Here is a 22,122-nt window from a genome sequence, read left to right on the forward strand (position 1 = left end):
GAAGCTAGAGTGGTAGACGTGGCAGTGCCATAACTCAAACATACCAGAGAACGGCCCGTGCACTGTGGACTGCTACTCATGCCGCCACTGTCTTCCTTATGACTGAAACATCCAAATTTGGTTTTCGGTCGACTGACTAGTAGTCAGTCCCTATTTCTTCATTCCATCCGTTGAGAAATGCATGCTACTGCTAGTCACGTAGGGGCGCATGCATGCATGCATGCAGTGTTGTTTGCGTTAAAAAAGCCAGCTAGGAAATCGTTGGATCATTCTCAAAAAGGAAAAAAGGAAGTCGTTGGATCCAAAACGTACTCCGATCCCTCAAAAAGAAAAAACGTACTCCGATCGATGGGTCGACCGAGTCACTTCGCAACCGCTAGCAGGTCAGTACAATCTGTCGCACGACAAAGACGGGCTCTCACGCAGGCACGGTACCCCTTCTGCCCGACCCGATCGATCAGACTCGCTCCTTTGGGTCCTTCCCCTCGATCGGTCCGTCTCTCTCGTGCCGCCGCCCGCCTCGCTAGGGTTCGGCCCCGCCTCCACTCCGGCCTTCTTCGCCCTCCGTTCCCAGCTTCCGCAGGACAGAATTCCCACGGCCACGCCCTCCGCCGCCTTCCACGATCCACATCTCCATCGGCGGCCTCCCATCCTCCCATCTTCCGTCATGCCAGCAGACCAACCTTCCCTCGGCGATGGCCGCCACCCCCACATCCTCTTGGATAAGAAGTGCCTAATCGGCTATTTGGAAAACTCCACCACCGCAAAAACCAGAAACAGCCAAGGACTCGACGTCGAGGTCTCCTTCAAAACAGCCGATCCCCCGGCCATCTCACTGTGCTTTGCACGCTGCGTCGATCATCAGACCGGGAAGAGTTTGGTTGCGGAGCCTTTTATACTTGGCATAGCCGGAAGGTTCGTGCTGCTGGCTATCACTTTCTTGGACAGCGCCAACCATTATCGGCGGTTCCTCGACTATTTCGTCTACAAGGCAGCAGGGCCAGGTTCCGCCTCTCTCCATCTTCTTCCAAGGCCCTATCCGTCTTCTTTCTCGCGAAATTTGGTCGCCGTCTTGCCTGTCACTGACAACAACAGCGAAGAAGACTTTGCTGTCGTTTTCCCTCATGTTGGATATATCGTGCCCGAGTCTCGCAGACATTACGCGCTCCACATCTACCGCTCCGACATGAATGCTTGGCACTCTCAGACGGCTTATGTTGCCAAGGAGGATGGTGAAACAAGGAATGCTAAACATAAGCTATCGGTTCATAATGCCATGAGCGTGGCATATGTAGAAAAGGGTGTCGTAGGCTGGATCGATCTTTGGTGGGGAATTCTCTTATGCAATGTTTTGGACAGCAAGCCTATCATCCGTTTCATCCCATTGCCAATACCGGAACCGTGTGATCCCTCTGAGTTCCACTTGACGTTTGAGGATTTCACCCCAAGACCACACCGTCATGTCACGATATGCCATGGTTTGATCAAGTTTGTTGGGTTAAATTTTCATGCGGATAACGCTATTCGCAACATGAAGCGAGCACAAGATCATGGTTGGACGGCTACTACATGGACCAGATCAATCTATTCAGATGATGTTTGGCATGATGGCATGACGATTGATACGTCTGAGATATATTTCACCGACTCGAGTTTGCCGAGTCTTTTGCCTGGGATGTTTGATGAGGAAAACAATTTGACATGGGGGAAATTCACCACTGCAGGCCCTACATTAAGTTTGCTCGATGACGATATTATGTACATTATGGCGAAGGAGAGCATGTGCCATCAGACAGCATATGTACTCGCTGTCAACACCAAAAGTTTGAAGCTCGAATCTGGTGCGCAATGTTCTGCTCAAAAGATGAGGTGGTTTGAACCCACCTATGAGCCCTGTCTTCTTCTTAGCTCTTTTGGTACGACTTCAGGTACTCGTCAAAATAGTAGTTAGCTGATTTTGTGTTGTTGAACAATTTTATTACCGTTGACATACTTTATGCTTTGCAATTTATTTATTTTTTGCAGAGTTGGTTAAGGAATTTGAAACCAAAGCGACAATAATGGAAACCAAGGAGGGACCGATCCTGTCGGTGTTGTCCAGGCGTCTCCACGCGCTGCGGAAGCAGCAGAATCGCATCGCGCGGACGGAAGAGTCTATCGCGGCCGGCATGACGCTTAGCCAGGAGCAGAAGGAGGCGATGCGCTCCAAGCCTGTCCTCGCCGCCGTCATTGACGAGCTCGAGCGCCTCCGCGCACCACTCGCCGCCGCCCTCGCCGAGGAGCTCTCCACCATCTCCGCCCCTGCTGCCGGTTCCTCGTCCATCTAGGACCTCCTCATCCTTCAGCTGCACTATTTCCATTATGTCTTTTACTAGAATCTTTGTGAGTTGTTCTATGCGAGGTGTTGGGCGTCACGATAGCAGATAACGTAGAGTCGCGGCTAGGTTCTTTCTAATAAAATGTTTATCTTTTACGCGTGGTCTACTTGCCTGGTTTGTTTACCGTTCGGAAGATTCTGCTGGTAGGATTTGGTCACACAGCTGACCTGACTGACATAGAGAACAATCCTGGTTTCTTGTGTTCCCAGAAGACTTGTCCAGCTCCTCAATCCTCCTCTGTTTTGATTTATTCAAAAGGGTAGAAGAGCATAGGTAGCAACAAGCCGTATGGGCGGAATCATATATTTTTGCCGGTTGTTTTGTCAGTTTTGTCAGTTCATGACTCGTTGGATGTGTTGGCAGAATCTGCTTGGTCGCTTTCCATTTCTTCATGTTTCCCTTGGTTGTTTGTTTGTTTAGTGTTAGGAAGAAGATTCTCGTAGGATTTTGTTAGATAGCTGACTTGACGAACGATTCTGGTTTCTTGAGGATAATTGGTTTGATGCCAATACTTGGCAACCCATTAATTGGCAATATTAAAAATTGACAAAAAATGTCAACTTATTGTGAGATTGATAAGTAAACATGGTAACCAACCAAGTACTAGTCAAATGTTGGTATGGTAATTTTTGACGTCAAACCAATCATCTCCTTGTGTCCTCAGAACTCCCTAGCGCCGCGCCCCATGGTGTCGAAACATATGTTTCATAGATGATAGGGTGTGAGAATTTGAATAACAATAATAAAGCTAGTAGCAATGGGTCGGGCTCTTGGTTTGGGATGTATCGAAGGGGAATCATGGATGGCTGGATGCATCATTTTGCCCTGTTGCACGGCGCCTCATACCTTAATCATGTTTGACCGCTGTTTTCCTGGTTGTTTAATTGGTTATTATCTTTTTCTTAAGCACGCACCCCCAAAGCGGAAAACTGGAAAGAGCAAAAGTCCTCTCCTTTAGATGTCACTAGTAGAAAACAAAGCTTTGGTCTAGGCACGGCAAGCCCATTAATCCCGGTTCACTCATGAACCGGGACCAATGGGGGGCATAGGTCCCGGTTCATTAGGCCAGGGCGCGGGCCGGGCCTCGGGGGCCATTGGTCCCGATTCGTCTGAGACCATTGGTCCCGGTTCCAGACACAGACCGGGACCAATGCGCCTTGCTCCTGGCCCACCACCTTTAGTCTCGATTGGTGTCTGGAACCGGGACCAAAGATTTGTTTTTTACCCACTAATATATTCTACAATAAAGAATCAACTAAAAAGCTTTAATAAAACTCTAATAGGAAAAGGAATCAACTAAAAAGAATCAATAAAATATAAAATTTATGCAACTTAAATTATATAAAATTTATGCAACTAAAAAGAATCATTTATAGTGCTTTTCAATTTCATGGTTATTTAGCTCAAAAAATATGAGTGAATGCCTGAAAAAGAACAAATGAAGTCCGAAAGGGTTGAAAATTGCTGATGTGGCTTGAATGGTGCATTTTGAACACACAAAGAGTCTGGAGTTCAAATAAGTTAAAAAAATGAAATACCTTTGTAACAGATGAGTTTTCGTCCGAAACCCTGATACTTCGAAAGAGATTGTCCGTTTTGTACACGAAGTGCATCCAGTTTTTGCCGTAACCCTCTCAACTTCTTAGCACATGCTATGTGGGTAAAATGATGATACCATGCCAACTTTCAACCTTTTCAGAGATCATTTGTAGTGCTTTTCAATTTCATGATCATTTAGCTCAAAAATATGAGTGAATGCCTGAAAAAGAATAAATGAAGTCAGAAAGGGTTAAAAATAGCTGATGTAACAGCCTTAGAACCGGTACTAAATGAAATGCCTTTGTAAGAGCCTTAGAACCGGTACTAAAGGAATCAACTAAAAAGCTTTTATAAACCTCTAGTATTATTGAAACTAAAATTATATAAAATTTATGCAACTAAAATTATCAAAGTATTTTTTGTTCAAAACATTATAAGCAAAAAAGAATTTTCATAAAATCAATAAAAAAGCAAAAAAGAAAAGAAGATAAATAAGTAGAAACAAAATAAACTTTAATGAAACTCTAATAGAAAAAAGAATGAACTAGAAAACTTTAATGAAACTCTAATAGCAAAAGGAATCAACTAAAAAGCTTTTATAAACCTCTAGTATTATTGAAACTAAAATTATATAAAATTTATGCAACTAAAATTATCAAAGTATTTTCTGTTCAAAACATTATAAGCAAAAAGAAAATAAAATAAATAAGTAGAAACAAAATAAAATAAATAAGTAGAAACAAAATAAAATAAATAAGTAGACAAAATAAAATAAATAAGTAGAAACAAAATAAAATTTAATAAATAAGTAGAAACAAAATAAAATTTAATAAATAAGTAGAAACAAAATAAAATAAAATAGCAACAGTAAGTATTTTGTTGTAAGTAGAAACAAAATAAAATAAATAAAGCAAAAAAGAAAACAAAAAAAGGGGAAAAAATAAAAAATGCCACCTACTGGGCCACCACGGCCTGAATACGACTACAAACCCATCCATAGGCCAGGATTCAGGTCCGCGGAAGGCCCAGCAGGCCCACAGGCTGAGATTAGGCCCATAGGCCTGCAGTTTAGAGGAGTTCAATGGAGATGGTGGGGCAGGGCTTATAAACAGGTGCGGCAGCTCCTCGGCTAGCGAGGTGGGACTAAACATCCCACCGCACCGCGGCTTTGGCAGGCGCAGGACATTGGTCCCGGTTGGTGGCACAAACCGGGACCAATGCCACCCTTTGTTTCCGGTTCGTGGCACTAACCGGTTCCAATGCCAACCTTTTAGTCCCGGTTGGTGCCACCAACCGGGAGACCTTTGGTCCCGGTTGGTGGCACCAACCGGGACTAAAGGGGGGCATTGGTCCCGGTTGGTGCCACGAACCGGGACCAATGCTTCGTGTATATAAGCAAGACTTGTGAAAATTTTCACTTCTCATCTGGCAGTTGCCGCCCCGACGACACCGACGACATCGACGCCGCCAGGCTGCCGCCCCCGTCCGCCGTCTCCGTCGTCGTCGTCGCCCTGCCCCGACCTCGACGCGCCCTGCCCCGACCTCGTCGTCGCGCACGCCGAGCGCGCTGCCCCGACCTTGCCGCCGCTCACCTGCACTGTGAGCCTCACCGTGCCGTTCCCGCTCCTCTCCCCCTCCCCCCCCCCCCGCGCCCCAGCGCCGCCGCGCGCCCGTCCCAACGCCGCCGCCCGCCCCATCGCCACGAGGCCCTATTCACATATATAAATTTTTTGTTCATATTGTAGTAGTAGTAGATGATGATGATGATGATGATGATGATGTATTGTGACGCCCCCGATTTGACCGTACACTAATCATGCACGCAAATGTGTATGATCAAGATCAGGGACTCACGGGAAGATATCACAACACAACTCTAAAACATAAATAAGTCATACAAGCATCATAATACAAGCCAGGGGCCTCGAGGGCTCGAATACAAGTGCTCGATCACAGACGAGTCAGCGGAAGCAACAATATCTGAGTACAGACATAAGTTAAACAAGTTTGCCTTAAGAAGGCTAGCACAAACTGGGATACAGATCGAACGAGGCGCAGGCCTCCTGCCTGGGATCCTCCTAACTACTCCTGGAAGCCGAACTCCATGTAGCATCATCCTCGGGATCTCTAGCTCCTGGACTCCAGCATCTGGTTGCGACAATCAGGTATAGAAAGGGGAAAAGAGGGAGAAAAGCAACCGTGAGTACTCATCCAAAGTACTCGCAAGCAAGGAGCTACACTACATATGCATGGGTATATGTGTAAAGGGCCATATCAGTGGACTGAACTGCAGAATGCCAGAATAAGAGGGGGATAGCTAGTCCTGTCGAAGACTACGCTTCTGGCCATCTCCATCTTGCAGCATGTAAAAGAGAGTAGATTGAAGTCCTCCAAGTAGCATCGCATAGCATAATCCTACCCGGCGATCCCCTCCTCGTCGCCCTGTTAGAGAGCGATCACCGGGTTGTATCTGGCACTTGGAAGGGTGTATTTTATTCAGTATCCAGTTGTAGTTGTCATAAGGTCAAGGTACAACTCCGGGTCGTCCTTTTACCGAGGGACACGGCTATTCGAATAGATAAACTTCCCTGCAGGGGTGCACTACATAACCCAACACGCTCGATCCCATTTGGTCGGACACACTTTTCTGGGTCATGCCCGGCCTCGTAAGATCAACGCGTCGCAGCCCCACCTAAGCACAACAGAGAGGTCAGCACGCCGGTCTAACCCTATGCGCGCAGGGGTCTGGGCCCATCGCCCTATGCACACCTGCACGTTGCGAACGCGGCCGCGAGCAGACCTAGCAACCCACACGATCACGGCGGTTACGTCAAAGCGGTCCAACACGGCGCGCGCCACTCAGTCGCTGACGTCACGAAGGCTTCGGCTGATACCACGACGCCGGGATACCCATAACTACTACCGCGTAGATGGTTAGTGCGTATAGACCAAATGGCCAGACTCAGATCAAATACCAAGATCTCGTTAAGCGTGTTAAGTATCCGCGAACGCCGACCAGGGCCAGGCCCACCTCTCTCCTAGGTGGTCTCAACCTGCCCTGTCGCTCCGCCACAAAGTAACAGTCGGGGGCCGTCAGGAACCCAGGCCCACCTCTACCGGGGTGGAGCCACCTGTCCTTTCAGCCCCCCTCATCAGCATCACTTGCGGGTACTCCACGAGCCGACCCGACTTTAGTCACCACATGTGTCATGTATAGAATGTATATAGTATATACCCGTGATCACCTCCCGAAGTGATCACGGCCCAGTAGTATAGCATGGCAGACGGACAAGAGTGTAGGGCCACTGATGGAACACTAGCATCCTATACTAAGCAGTAGGATAGCAGGTAAGGGTAACAACTGTAGCAACAATGACAGGCTATGCATCAGGATAGGGTTAACGGAAAGCAGTAACATGCTACACTACTCTAATGCAAGCAGTATAGAGAAGAATAGGCGATATCTGGTGATCAAGGGTGGGGGCTTGCCTGGTTGCTCTGGCAAGTAGGAAGGGTCGTCGACTCCGTAGTCGAACTGGGCAGCAGCAGTGTCGGTCTCGTAGTCTACCGGAGAGAAGAGGGGGAAGAAACAGTAAATACAATGCAAACATAAGCATGACGATGCGTGACATGACAATGAGCGGTGCTAGGTGTGTCCTAACGCGACAGTAGGTGGTACCGGCGAAGGGGGGGAACATCCGGGAAGTATTCCCGATGTTTCGCGTTTTCGGACAGACGGACCGGAGGGGTAAAGTTGCTAGTTCGATAGGTTAGGTAGGTGTGGTGGACGAACGGACTGCGTATCCGGATTCGTCTCGTCGTTCTGAGCAACTTTCATGTTGAAAATATTTTAATCCGAGTTACGGATTAAAAAATATGATTTTCTAAAGATTTTATTAATTTCTGGAATTTAATTAATCATTTAAATTAATTCGAAAATGGATTTATGGCATCAGCATGATGTCATGCTAACATCAGCAGTCAACAGGGGTTGACTAAGTCAAACTGACATGTGGGTCCAGTGGGACCCACCTGTCATTCACTTTTTAGGTTAATTAGTGTTTAGCTAAATAATTACCATTTAATTAATTTAAACAGGATTAATTAACTTAATTAATTTAGTTAATTAATTAAAATTATTTTTAACTTTTATTTTCTTTATTTATTTATTTATTAAATTTTATTAATTAATTTATTCTTATTATTATTATTATTAATTTATTTTATTTATTATTTTATTTTTATTTTTATTTTTATTTTTATTTTATTTATTATTTTTATTAAAAACCGTTCTGGGGCGTTGGGGCCCGTTTGTCATTGGGCCAGGGGGTCGGGCCCAGTGGGCAGTGGCTCAGGTAGGGCGAGGCCCACCTGGCAGTGGCCCAGAGGGGGGGCGATACGGGTGCGGGTTATCGGGCACGGCCCGAACGGGCAACGGGGCGGGGCGCCCGAACGGGCGCGAGACGAGGGGCGTTGGGCGCGCACGGCGCACGCCGGCGCCGGCGGCCAGAGCCAGGGGAGGCGGGGCTCCGACGAGCCACCGGAGCGGCGGCGGAGCAGCGCGGGCAGAGCAGAGGCGAACGGCGGGGAGCTCCGGTGGAGCAGCGGCAGGGCCATCGTGGGGGGGGGAGCGGGGCGACGGGTGCAGAGGGGCGTCGGGGGCAATCACGCACGGCGCAGGGCGCGGTCGGGCGGCCGTGTACGGCGAGGCGACGACGGGGAACGGCTCGGGCGCGATGGCCATCCAGAGGAGGCGCGACGAGCGCGGGGAGGCCGCGAGCGAGCACGGCCTCGGGCGCGCGGTGACAGGGGAAGAGGGGAGAGGAGGAGGGCGCTCACGGCGGGGCTGTAGGGACGGGGCAGCGGGGGTCGAGGGGGACGACGGGGACGGTTCGACGCCGGGGAGGAGTCCGGCGAGGAGGCGTGGTCGGGGCGGAGGACGAAGACGGGCGGCGGAGTCCAGCAGCGTCGAGGTGGGGCGTCGGGGTGGCGCCGGGGACAAGCGCCGGCGCCAGGAGGCGCGGGGCGGCACCGGGCGGCGTCAGGCTCGGCGAGGCGGCGGCGTCGGCGATGACGACGGGATCGGGGGCGGCGCATCCAGATCGGGAGAGGGGGGGCGCCGGCAGGGCGCAAGGCGAGGCGCGGGGCGACGTCGGGGCGAGGCGGGGAGGCGAGGTCGTCCGGTGAGGACCGGCGGCGGCGCGGGTGCAAGGCATCGGGGGCGGCGCTTGCCACCGACGGGATCCGCGCGGGGGAGGGAGAGAGAGGTGGGTGAGATCGAGGGGAGTGGGGGGTGGCTGTCGGTGGGGGGGACTGGGGAGTGGATAAGGGGAGAGGGGGGGCGCGGGGTGGGCCGGCCCATTCAGGCGGCTGGGGGTTGGCCCAGTTGGGCCAGGTCCAGTGGGTTGGGGGGGCTCCCCTTTTTGTTTTTTTGTTTTCTCTTTCTTTTGTAATTTCTTTTTCTTTTTTGTTTGTTTTAGTTTTAGTTCTTTTTCCTTTTCTGTTTTATTTTAGTTACACTTTATTCTTAGTTCAGTAAAATATGACAATAGCTCCAAATTAGTGTTCCAAAACAAACCACTACCCTAAAAAAATTTAGCTCAAGATAAAATAGTTTATGATTTTATAAAATATCAAAGGCATTTATTTAATAGTTTTACCTACTGTTTTAATCATTTAAGTGCATTTAAACTTTTTATAAAAATGTTGTTTCTTCACCATAACTACCTACGCAATATTTGTCACGATTCCGAACATTTTAGTTTTAACATCTGAAAACTTTTGTTGTTTGCTTTTATTTAAATTTTGAATTTGTTTCGGTTCTGAACCATCGAGAGTTTATCAACAGTAACGGTGTGACGTGGCATCGTTAACGAGGGATTACTGTAGCTTAATTATCCGGCCGTCACAATTCTCCTCCACTACAAGAAATCTCGTCCCGAGATTTAAGAGGGAAGTAAAGGGGAAAGTTCGGGTTACGAAATTCTAGGGAGCGTTCTTGGTCTTGGTTGTTCTTCTCGAAGAGGTTGATCCATTACATTGATGTCTTCATTCTGCTATTTCAGGTCATCATGATAAAGTTGTCGTCCTTTCTTCGGGAACTCCATCGTACTTACGACAGAGTAAGGGGGGTATTCTGGAAGAACGGACCTCTGAACGGTTGACTATCTGGTTGATAACATCGGGGAAGGTGGCGGAAAGTAACTCTCGAATGGAAATTTAAGACAATATCGAGAGCAAAGTAAGGAGGTATCGTGGGGAAGTTTCGAGCGGGCAAGCAATCGTTCGATGCCTGAAGGGTTCTGAGCAACGGAATAAGTATTGTGTCTGATACCAAAATAGATCACTAGGAAGGTGGCCCGCGAATTAAATACGGAGCCAAGTGTGAGGTATAACCATTAGAAACAGGGTTGTATAGAAGAGTCAGGTTTCGATCCTGTGGAACTGTGGGTTATGGGCCCACCATGTGGATTGAAAGTAGGAGGAACGGTGACATCTTGCACGGTCATGATAGCAAGACATGTCAGAGGGTAGCCTGTCGATTATGTCGGCAACAACGTCGGTACCAAGGGCGAGGGACGAAGAGAACCATTTTCCTGCTCGTTGAAACGAGGCGGACCATTAGGCAAAGTTCTCGTCCATCGGTGGTTACCGAAATGTCACCAACAATAGTAACAGGGTCTTACTGACAGAGTTGTACACCGAGGTGTTTACATAAGCAGGAGATTATTACTGCTTAGATCATATAGATCACAAGAATGGTTAATCCAAACAATGGAAAGGAAAATATGATTATCAGATTAAACAGAAGAATGGAAAGGAAAATGTGTTTAAACACATATTTCAAGGGTATATCCTTCCCAAGGACAAGCAGAGCAGGATATCCATGACATGATATAATGTAGAAAAATCTTTAGGTACGGGAGAGAATTTTCATGACATTACCCATACAGCGGTGTTTGGATAATTGCGCAGGAAACATTTAGCATTGTGCTTCAAATGTTCCCGTTGAAAATCGGAGTACCATAGACATGCTTCGAGATAGCATTGACATGGTCAACAGGTGAAGATCAGACTTTGGAAACAAAAGGGATCCATCAGGAACAACTTATAGAATAAGTCTTACAATTTCCTCATGGAAGATTAGCTAACCTTGCTAAAAGGGAAAACTTATAACAATAGGTCCTCCGGTCAGGTGTGCTAGGCATGTCATCGCCCTACCGGGCCATATAAAGACCAATGTTGTGACTCTTGAAAAAAATGTTCCAACCACCATATCTGACCGAGATTCAGATCTGATTGGTGTCAGGATACCTCAGACTTAGGATGCCTGAGAAGAAAAAGGTGCGGCACCATATGACGAGATGACATTGTAAGATTCTCGGGAAATGAACTATGGAAGCGAGTTCCGAAACAAGAGTCCTGCAGTAAACCAACGAGAGGATGAGGAGGTGGCTGATGGAATCAGCGACAATTCATCGAGATTAACAAAAGATGGATTTCCACAACTATGTGAACAAGGAGAAAACATTTGTCAGATCAAATGGTATAATGATGTATGCTCGAGGAAAACATACACAATTTAAACATTGGTTGAAAGGGGCACCCGAAATATGGGCTGGGTTGCACGAACAACGTCGGAATGGAAATTTAGCAACCAACACACTACATTGGAATTATTATCCATTAACTCTGAAGTAACAAGGTTGCTAGAGATATTAAATTCTCATAACAGAGTTCACTCAACACGGGGACCAAGAGAAGAATGATGATGGGGAGAAGCATCACTATATCAAGAATTTCCTAAGAGGTGGTGAAACTCTCACGACATTCTTGACATAAAAGATGGTAATACTCCAGTGTAGAACATATCATAAGCTAGATAGCAAGGAAATCAAGGTACAACAGAAAACACGAACAAGTTTGTGTTGAATGGAAGGCAATAAAATGGTCGATGATAAAACAAATCATCGAGGGCAAGGATGGTATTTCTCATCCAGAATTCGATAGATATCTTGGAAGAGTTCAGAATGTTGATGATGTTCACGACACATTTGTAGCGAGCATTTATGAAGAGGTAATCGATCGGCGATGACATCAAGTGAAAGGAATGATGAAGCGAAAAGTTATTGGAACCAGGGGTACGACACAAACTTGAAATCAAGCTTGTTGTTCAAGGCGAACTAATATGACGAGGAAGATCGACGTAAGCTCGGCTCATCATCGAAGGTTGTGTTCCGGGAAGGACCGGGTAGCACAGTTAAAAAGTTTGCACGATAATAATATAGCCGATAAGGCTAGGAATGACTTGAAGGATTATTAAACTCGTAAGCAACAAGAATTACTTAGAGTTATTAAATCGGAGTGCGGAATTGATTCACTTATCGGTGTTCTCGAGTGACTAATAACTCAGAGCCCGTGGAAAATTGGAATCGGTGAGAATGTAGCACTTGATGAAGAACTCATAAGAAGTTATGCAGTTCCATGATAATCTCGAGATACCAGGGGGTAATACTCGACGACAGATCAAGGTAAAGGTTGGACTAGGGTATTGCCCTGCAGAAGACAAGTGCTCAAACTTGCACGAGAAACGGGATCAAGGAGAAACATGGTCGGAACCACGTCCACGGATACCAGACGAAATTATTACAAGGGGATAATTATTTTAAGAGAAGCTTCCATGATAAGGTATACATCGTGTCCATGGGCATGAACACAGGGTTCAAGGTCGACTCCCACTTGTTCAACGCATAACCTTTCATTTACCTCTCGTATTTCGAAAATGACATTAGTTGTTGAAAGTTTTTACCTGATGCAATACCAGATAAGTATGACCCGTGAAATCCTTCGGGTTCACACGGATTAGGGAAGGTGTAGGTTCAACTCATCAGGGCATCTTAGGAACATATACCACAAACTTCGGAGTAAATAATACAAGCTCGAAAGTAGAGTATGGTTCACAAAGCAGAGGATACAATTTACCAAAGGCATCCTGTATCCGAGGAAAAGCTCACAAGCTTATTTAATATGGAGGACATTGTCGGATAAAATCCGACAAAAGGGTCTGGTGGTCCACAAGGGATCTGATGTGAGCATCAGTACTCAACCAGAGGAAGAAAGAATGCAAGGAGATCAGATTATAGAAACAACTGACTAACTCAAAGCTCAATGCAAAGGAATTATAATTTCAAATTCAAGGGATCAGAAGCAAACGCTCTGATTGGGGATGGATAAGTCGAGTAAACTTACGGGTACAATCGACGGCAAATTTGATTGGTCGAGATCCAGCTCATGTTTAAAATGACGTCTGAGCCGGAAGGAGGAATTCTAGGATATGATTGAGGATTGCGAGCATTCGCAACATATTGAATCAATGGACTCAAAAAGATAATGACAAAGGGTGCCAATAAGATTTCGAGACTTATGGGATTAATCATAATGCTAGTAAGCAAGAATTTCAAGAGCAATAGGCTCCCGAGGATTTTCGGAAGATCGACTGGTATTCTGAACACTTTTGTGATATACTTGAATTCAACTGGGGATGAGCGGATACTCGGTAAGTGCGAGAATTATCCGTAGGGGTATTCAGGTGACAAAGAACAGCAAGGCAGTAAGTTCAAGGATTCTCGGAACAACAGAGATAATTTCAGGGTATCTTATAATAACAAGATCAACTAGGAAACATTGTATGAATGGCAAGTATACGCGATTATCCATAGGAGTTTATCGATGAAAGGGAATTGCAAAAGCGATGAACACAAGTTCTCGGGTTATCAGCGGAGAGTATCTTCAGGGTCTTCACGTGCAGCAGACGATCATCAGTAATAAGGGGCTCTCCGGGTGAAAGTGATAACGAGATCCTAATGTTAGATTTAGCAAAATTCATTTAACCCGAATAGGAGAGAGATCAGAGTCCCAGAGTATAGACATGGAGTAAAAGATCCTAATACCACCCAATGGCAACGTGGGCCCGTAAGCCACACAACCATGTTAGTAAAAGTTTTTCAATGACTAGACTCGACTTCGGCCAAGGAGTTGGAAAGGGGGATTCCTACAGGCAGTTGGCTCTGATACCAACTTGTGACGCCCCCGATTTGACCGTACACTAATCATGCACGCAAATGTGTACGATCAAGATCAGGGACTCACGGGAAGATATCACAACACAACTCTAAAACATAAATAAGTCATACAAGCATCATAATACAAGCCAGGGGCCTCGAGGGCTCGAATACAAGTGCTCGATCACAGACGAGTCAGCGGAAGCAACAATATCTGAGTACAGACATAAGTTAAACAAGTTTGCCTTAAGAAGGCTAGCACAAACTGGGATACAGATCGAACGAGGCGCAGGCCTCCTGCCTGGGATCCTCCTAACTACTCCTGGAAGCCGAACTCCATGTAGCATCACCCTCGGGATCTCTAGCTCCTGGACTCCAGCATCTGGTTGCGACAATCAGGTATAGAAAGGGGAAAAGAGGGAGAAAAGCAACCGTGAGTACTCATCCAAAGTACTCGCAAGCAAGTTGCTACACTACATATGCATGGGTATATGTGTAAAGGGCCATATCAGTGGACTGAACTGCAGAATGCCAGAATAAGAGGGGGATAGTTAGTCCTGTCGAAGACTACGCTTCTGGCCATCTCCATCTTGCAGCATGTAGAAGAGAGTAGATTGAAGTCCTCCAAGTAGCATCGCATAGCATAATCCTACCCGGCGATCCCCTCCTCGTCGCCCTGTTAGAGAGCGATCACCGGGTTGTATCTGGCACTTGGAAGGGTGTATTTTATTCAGTATCCAGTTGTAGTTGTCATAAGGTCAAGGTACAACTCCGGGTCGTCCTTTTACCGAGGGACACGGCTATTCGAATAGATAAACTTCCCTGCAGGGGTGCACCACATAACCCAACACGCTCGATCCCATTTGGCCGGACACACTTTTCTGGGTCATGCCCGGCCTCGTAAGATCAACGCGTCGCAGCCCCACCTAAGCACAACAGAGAGGTCAGCACGCCGGTCTAACCCTATGCGCACAGGGGTCTGGGCCCATCGCCCTATGCACACCTGCACGTTGCGAACGCGGCCGCGAGCAGACCTAGCAACCCACACGATCACGGCGGTTACGTCAAAGCGGTCCAACACGGCGCGCGCCACTCAGTCGCTGACGTCACGAAGGCTTCGGCTGATACCACGACGCCGGGATACCCATAACTACTACCGCGTAGATGGTTAGTGCGTATAGACCAAATGGCCAGACTCACATCAAATACCAAGATCTCGTTAAGCGTGTTAAGTATCCGCGAACGCCGACCAGGGCCAGGCCCACCTCTCTCCTAGGTGGTCTCAACCTGCCCTGTCGCTCCGCCACAAAGTAACAGTCGGAGGCCATCAGGAACCCAGGCCCACCTCTACCGGGGTGGAGCCACCTGTCCTTTCAGCCCCCCTCATCAGCATCACTTGTGGGTACTCCACGAGCCGACCCGACTTTAGTCACCACGTGTGTCATGTATAGAATGTATATAGTATATACCCGTGATCACCTCCCGAATTGATCACGGCCCAGTAGTATAGCATGGCAGACGGACAAGAGTGTAGGGCCACTGATGGAACACTAGCATCCTATACTAAGCAGTAGGATAGCAGGTAAGGGTAACAACTGTAGCAACAATGACAGGCTATGCATCAGGATAGGGTTAACGGAAAGCAGTAACATGCTACACTACTCTAATGCAAGCAGTATAGAGAAGAATAGGCGATATCTGGTGATCAGGGGGGGCTTGCCTGGTTGCTCTGGCAAGTAGGAGGGGTCGTCGACTCCGTAGTCGAACTGGGCAGCAGCAGTGTCGGTCTCGTAGTCTACCGGAGAGAAGAGGGGGAAGAAACAGTAAATACAATGCAAACATAAGCATGACGATGCGTGACATGACAATGAGCGGTGCTAGGTGTGTCCTAACGCGACAGTAGGTGGTACCGGCGAAGGGGGGGAACATCCGGGAAGTATTCCCGATGTTTCGCGTTTTCGGACAAACGGACCGGAGGGGGAAAGTTGCTAGTTCGATAGGTTAGGGAGGTGTGGTGGACGAACGGACTGCGTATCCGGATTCGTCTCGTCGTTCTGAGCAACCTTCATGTTGAAAATATTTTAATCCGAGTTACGGATTAAAAGATATGATTTTCTAAAGATTTTATTAATTTCTGGAATTTAATTAATCATTTAAATTAATTCGAAAATGGATTTATGGCATCAGCATGATGTCATGCTGACATCAGCAGTCAACAGGGGTTGACTAAGTCAAACTGACATGTGGGTCCAGTGGGACCCACCTGTCATTCACTGTTTAGGTTAATTAGTGGCTAAATAATTACTGTTTAATTAATTTAAACAGGATTAATTAACTTAATTAATTTACTTAATTAATTAATTAATTAAAATTATTTTTAACTTTTATTTCTTTATTTATTTATTTATTAAATTTTATTAATTAATTTATTCTTATTATTATTAATTTATTTTATTTATTATTTTATTTTTATTTTTATTTTATTTTTATTTTTATTTTTATTTTATTTATTATTTTTATTAAAAACCGTTTTGGGGCGTTGGGGCCCGTTTGTCATTGGGCCGGGGGTCGAGCCCAGTGGGCAGTGGCTCAGGTGGGGCGAGGCCCACCTGGCAGTGGCCCAGAGGGGGGGCGATGCGGGTGCGGGTTATCGGGCACGGCCCGAACGGGCAACGGGGCGGGGCGCCCGAACGGGCGCGAGACGAGGGGCGTTGGGCGCACACGGCGCACGCCGGCGCCGGCGGCCAGGGCCAGGGGAGGCGGGGCTCCGACGAGCCACCGGAGCGGCGGCGGAGCAGCGCGGGCAGAGCAGAGGCGAACGGCGGGGAGCTCCGGTGGAGCAGCGGCAGGGCCATCGTGGGAGGGGGAAGCGGGGCGATGGGTGCAGAGGGGCGTCGGGGGCAATCACGCACGGCGCAGGGCGCGGTCGGGCGGCCGTGTACGGCGAGGCGACGACGGGGAACGGCTCGGGCGCGATGGCCATCCAGAGGAGGCGCGACGAGCGCGGGGAGGCCGCGAGCGAGCACGGCCTCGGGCGCGCGGTGACAGGGGAAGAGGGGAGAGGAGGAGGGCGCTCACGGCGGGGCTGTAGGGACGGGGCAGCGGGGGTCGAGGGGGACGACGGGGACGGTTCGACGCCGGGGAGGAGTCCGGCGAGGAGGCGTGGTCGGGGCGGAGGACGAAGACGGGCGGCGGGGTCCAGCTGCGTCGAGGTGGGGCGTCGGGGTGGCGCCGGGGACGAGCGCCGGCGCCAGGGAGCGCGGGGCGGCACCGGGCGGCGTCAGGCTTGGCGAGGCAGCGCAGGGCGTCGGCGATGACGACGGGATCGGGGGCGGCGCGTCCAGATCGGGGAGAGGGGGGCGCCGGCAGGGCGCAAGGCGAGGCGCGGGGCGACATCGGGGCGAGGCGGGGAGGCGAGGTCGTCCGGTGAGGACCGGCGGCGGCGCGGGTGCAACGCATCGGGGGCGGCGCTTGCCACCGACGGGATCCGCGCGGGGGAGGGAGAGAGAGGTGGGTGAGATCGAGGGGAGTGGGGGGGTGGCTGTCGGTGGGGGGGACTGGGGAGTGGATAAGGGGAGAGGGGGGCGCGGGGTGGGCCGGCCCATTCGGGCAGCTGGGGGTTGGCCCAGTTGGGCCAGGTCCAGTGGCGTGGGGGGGCTCCCCTTTTTGTTTTTTTGTTTTTCTCTTTTCTTTTTGTAATTTCTTTTTCTTTTTTTGTTTGTTTTAGTTTTAGTTCTTTTTCCTTTTCTGTTTTATTCTTAGTTCAGTAAAATATGACAATAGCTCCAAATTAGTGTTCCAAAACAAACCACTACCCTAAAAAGTTTTACCTCAAGATAAAATAGTTTATGATTTTATAAAATATCAAAGGCATTTATTTAATAGTTTTACCTACTGTTTTAATCATTTAAGTGCATTTAAACTTTTTATAAAAATGTTGTTTCTTCACCATAACTACCTACGCAATATTTGTCACGATTCCGAACATTTTAGTTTTAACATCTGAAAACTTTTGTTATTTGCTTTTATTTAAATTTTGAATTTGTTTCGGTTCTGAACCATCGAGAGTTTATCAACAGTAACAGTGTGACGTGGCATCGTTAACGAGGGATTACTGTAGCTTAATTATCCGGGCGTCACATGTATGTATGTTCATATGCAAAAGTTAGGATTTTTTTCTGTTCATAGATTTTTTTTGGGTGATATTATTGTAGAATATGCAAATGTTTGTATGTCCACATGCAAAGTATATGTCATTCTTTATAGGATTTTTATGATTTTTTTCTGTTGTAATTTTGTTCATAAAATTTTTATTTTTTTCTGCTATAATTTTGTTCATAAATTTTTAGGATAAAAAAAAGAAGAAGAAGAAAAAAAAGTGAGGAGGAGAAGTTTCGTTTAGTTTTAGGATTATTTTAGTTTATATTTGAACATTCTCTGATTTTCTATTTGAACAAAATTACTTTTTGTTCTAAATTTTCTATTTGAACATTTCTTAAAAAAAACCCAAAGAATACTACTTTATTTGGATTTAAGTTAGTGCATTAGATGTTAGGTTAGTGTGCATTTTAGGTTAGTTGAATTAGATGTTTTTTAGTAAGTGTTTAATAGAATTAGTTAGAAAAATAATAGAACTGGTTAAACTAGTTTATTTTTAGTAAGTACTACTTTATTTTATTTATAGTAAGTGCTTAGTTGAACTAGTTGATTTAATAAAACTAGTTTATTTTACTATAGAAGTAGTTTATTTTTAGTGAGTACTACTTTATTTTATTTATAGTAAGTGCTTAGTTGAACTAGCTGATTTAATAAAACTAGTTTATTTTACTATAGAAGTAGTTTATTTTTAGTAAGAAAATTAATAGAACTAGTTTATTTTACTATAGAAGTAGTTTATTTTTAGTAAGAAAATTAATAGAACTAGTTTATTTTTACTTAAACGATATGTCCTTTTTTAGAATGATAATTAAACGATATTTTGGGTTGACTTTAAGTCTGTCGAGTCTCCACCATATATAAGAGGACGAAGAATCCTGACCGTTGTCTTGGGGTTAGCTTCTCCTTCGTCCCGTGTGCTAGACAATTTGGTGTAATGCACTCGGGAACGAAAGGAGGAGCTACCATCAACGACGGTCGCAAATGTCAGAGAGGAATCAGTGAGGGAGAGTCTCCACCATATATGAGAGGACGAAGAATCCCGACTGTTGTCGTGGGGGTAGCTTCTCCTTCGTTCCCGTGTGCTAGACAATTTGGTGTAATGCACTCGGGAACGAAATGAGGAGCTACCATCACCGACGGTCGAATAACCACGTGAGCTGACAGTTTTCAAGAAAAGACTCGACAGACCGATAGTCAACCCGTGATGAATAATAATGATCTAATTTAGTTTTTTAGTACATATATTTAATTGTACAAGTTTAATCTTTGAATTATGAACATAGGAAATGTCGTATTCGGACGACGAAAGTCTCCCGGGGAAGTGCGGCTGGTGCAACGACGACCGAGGTCTTTGCGACAGGCCTCACCTGGACGAAGATCGGCGCTTTAGCATTAAGCTCCATGAGACCTTCGATGTTGAAACGGTACGCAACGACGACAAGTGTTTTTTCGAAACAAAGAAAATTCGCCTAAGGACCGATCATGGTATGGATTTTGAAGTAAATCTGTACAATTCTCAGAGCGTAACCCATTTTGGTTGCCCAAATTGGGAAGCACTTTGCAAGATGTATGATTTTTATGAGGATATGCTTGTCACCATGGATCTTGGTGATCCTGACATCGAGCAAGACAATATGGACATTTGGGTCCTTGTTGATACGCTTCCAATTCTACCGCTATGTGAGTTTCTCAAACATAGTTATTAACTAATTTATATTGTTCATTTCAAAATAGTTGACAGCTTATTTCCATTGACAGCTTATTTTCATTCTTCAAACAATGTGCGGAAGATGGTAGACAAAACCCACTACACTGATGGCTTCGAATTAACTTATCAGGAGAAAAATCATCTGATCGCATTTTGTACTGACCTTGAGAATTACAATACCTATTATGATACTCCTCCAAATTATGGTCAATACGTGCCACTAGTGCACGTGTTGAACCACGGTAACTTCTATGGAGATACCCTGGTAAGATTTTTTACTATTACGACATCCGTGCATTTTTGCATACTTCTATAACTAGTACATATCATTGCTAACTACGAAGTTATTACTATGTTTTCCAACAGAGAATCCCGATGGATTGTGTGCCTCATTTGATGTATCAGAATGGTCGCCTTGATGTTTTGAACATACAGCCAGGTCATCCTACGAATCTCACCTGTCCATACTGGATTTCTAAAACCGGTGAACACATGCTAATCAAAGAATGGAAAAAATGTATGGACAGTCGTAAGGAGGTTCTTGGAAGCAAAAGGAAGCGAAGCGCAAGAATTGGAGACAGGATGATCTCCATTCTCCATAATGGAGAGTCAGGGCCTATATTGTTTTATGCTATTTTACCTTAAAGAGGGTATTTAGGTCCTACCTAATACTGATGATCATGTGCTAAGAACAATTAAGTAGGGTTGGTTCGATGACTATGAGGATGATGATCATATGACTTGTTATTAATAACGAGTAGAAGTTGTATGATGATGATTAGTAGGACTTGTTATTATGATGATGCATGATGCGAGCATGAAGAGTTATTATATATCAGTGGGTGAAATGAACATGGATTGGATTGAAGTGAAGGCAACATGTGGTGCATGTCGAAAATACTACTAATCCAAACTTGAAGTTAGGATTAGTATTACTTTCGACATGCACCACATGTTGCCTTCACTTCAATCTAAGCCATGTTTAGGCATAGCAGTAGCATTGGTAAATCAAGCACGGAGATAAGAGAGAACACTTCTCTCTATTAGCTAGCTAACACCCTAAATTAACCCCCCAAAACCCCCTAAACCCACCCCCTTAAAAAAAACCTCAGCTCCTGTCAGCTGCTGACGCGTGGATGCCTTTTGGTCCCGGTTGGTGCTACCAACCGGGACCAAAGGCCCTCCTGCCTGGGCTCGCCGCAGCGGCCACGTGGAGGCCCATCTGTCCCGGTTGGTATAAGAACCGGGACTAAAGGTATAGGGCTTTAGTACCGACCCTTTAGTCCCGGTTCCCCAACCGGGACAAATGGGCCTTATGAACCGGGACAAATAACCCTTTTTCTACTAGTGTGTATGTCCCCGCTCTTGCACGAGAGTACAGCGGTAATAGGGACGCCCGGTCCCGAAATGAAAAAGAAATTTACTTTATGTTGTCAAATAATAAATTCCTTAAAAAGTGTTGGTATGCACGGTGCCCGTAGATATGGCTAGCCGTGGAGTGTGAAAGTATGATGGAAAAATGAATAAACTTTATTTTATATTTGGGAACCGCCTATGATGTATCTAGTATGGAAAGTGTTGGAAATTACTCGGTTGTTTTCGTTGACGGGAAAAGTATGCCTCCCAAAATATTTTTATCTCTTAATTTAAGCTTTGAGCTCTGGCACCTCTACAAATCTCTACTTTCCTTTGAGAAGGGCCTATTTATTTACTTTTATGCATTTTTTATTTTGAGTCTCCATCTTCTCTTATAAAGCACCAACTAGGAAGCACTATGATCATACTTGTGCATTGGATGTAGCTAATATTCGAGTGTGTTTCGTGAATGGATCAATGATTGAGCATGATGGGTCAGGGATAACTTTCTTTAGTGTTGATATTGTGAAAGACATGGTTGCTTGTTGATATGCTTGAGTATTGAAGTCTTCATGTCAGATATCCCTTGTTAGGTAGTATCAGCTAGGTAGTATCCCTTGTTGCTCCCAACGTCCGTTGGTGGGAACTTGCGCTCATCCAAATATGGAAAGAGCAGCTAATGTGCACGACGCAGTTCACTAAGAAAGGAATCATATACTCGCATGCATTTATTAGGGGGTCCAAAAAAATTTAAAAACGATAACTTTTGATTTAAATGTCAAAGTTCAATTTCGTTTTCACGGTTCACTACTAGGGAAAACCCTAGCAGTAGCGCAGGTATTTTGCCTATCAGTAGCGCGAGACGACGCGCTACTGATAAGGCGCTACAGCTAACGTGTAGCAGTAGCACCTGTCGTCCCAC

The 22,122-nt window shown here is 46.2% G+C and overlaps 1 protein-coding gene across 1 annotated transcript; it reads left to right on the forward strand.

The window, feature by feature from the left end:
• The first annotated feature begins 443 nt into the window (after positions 1–443).
• Positions 444–2,549, forward strand: LOC123099403 (uncharacterized). The gene is made up of 2 exons (XM_044521569.1): positions 444–1,928; positions 2,026–2,549. Exons 1-2 carry the CDS (start codon positions 668–670, stop codon positions 2,325–2,327), a joined length of 1,563 nt encoding a protein of 520 aa, XP_044377504.1. The 5' UTR covers positions 444–667; the 3' UTR covers positions 2,328–2,549.
• Positions 2,550–22,122: the final 19,573 nt, after the last annotated feature.

This window comes from Triticum aestivum, chromosome 4D (assembly GCF_018294505.1).
Source record: "Triticum aestivum cultivar Chinese Spring chromosome 4D, IWGSC CS RefSeq v2.1, whole genome shotgun sequence".
In the NCBI taxonomy this organism is placed as follows: Eukaryota; Viridiplantae; Streptophyta; class Magnoliopsida; order Poales; family Poaceae; genus Triticum; species Triticum aestivum.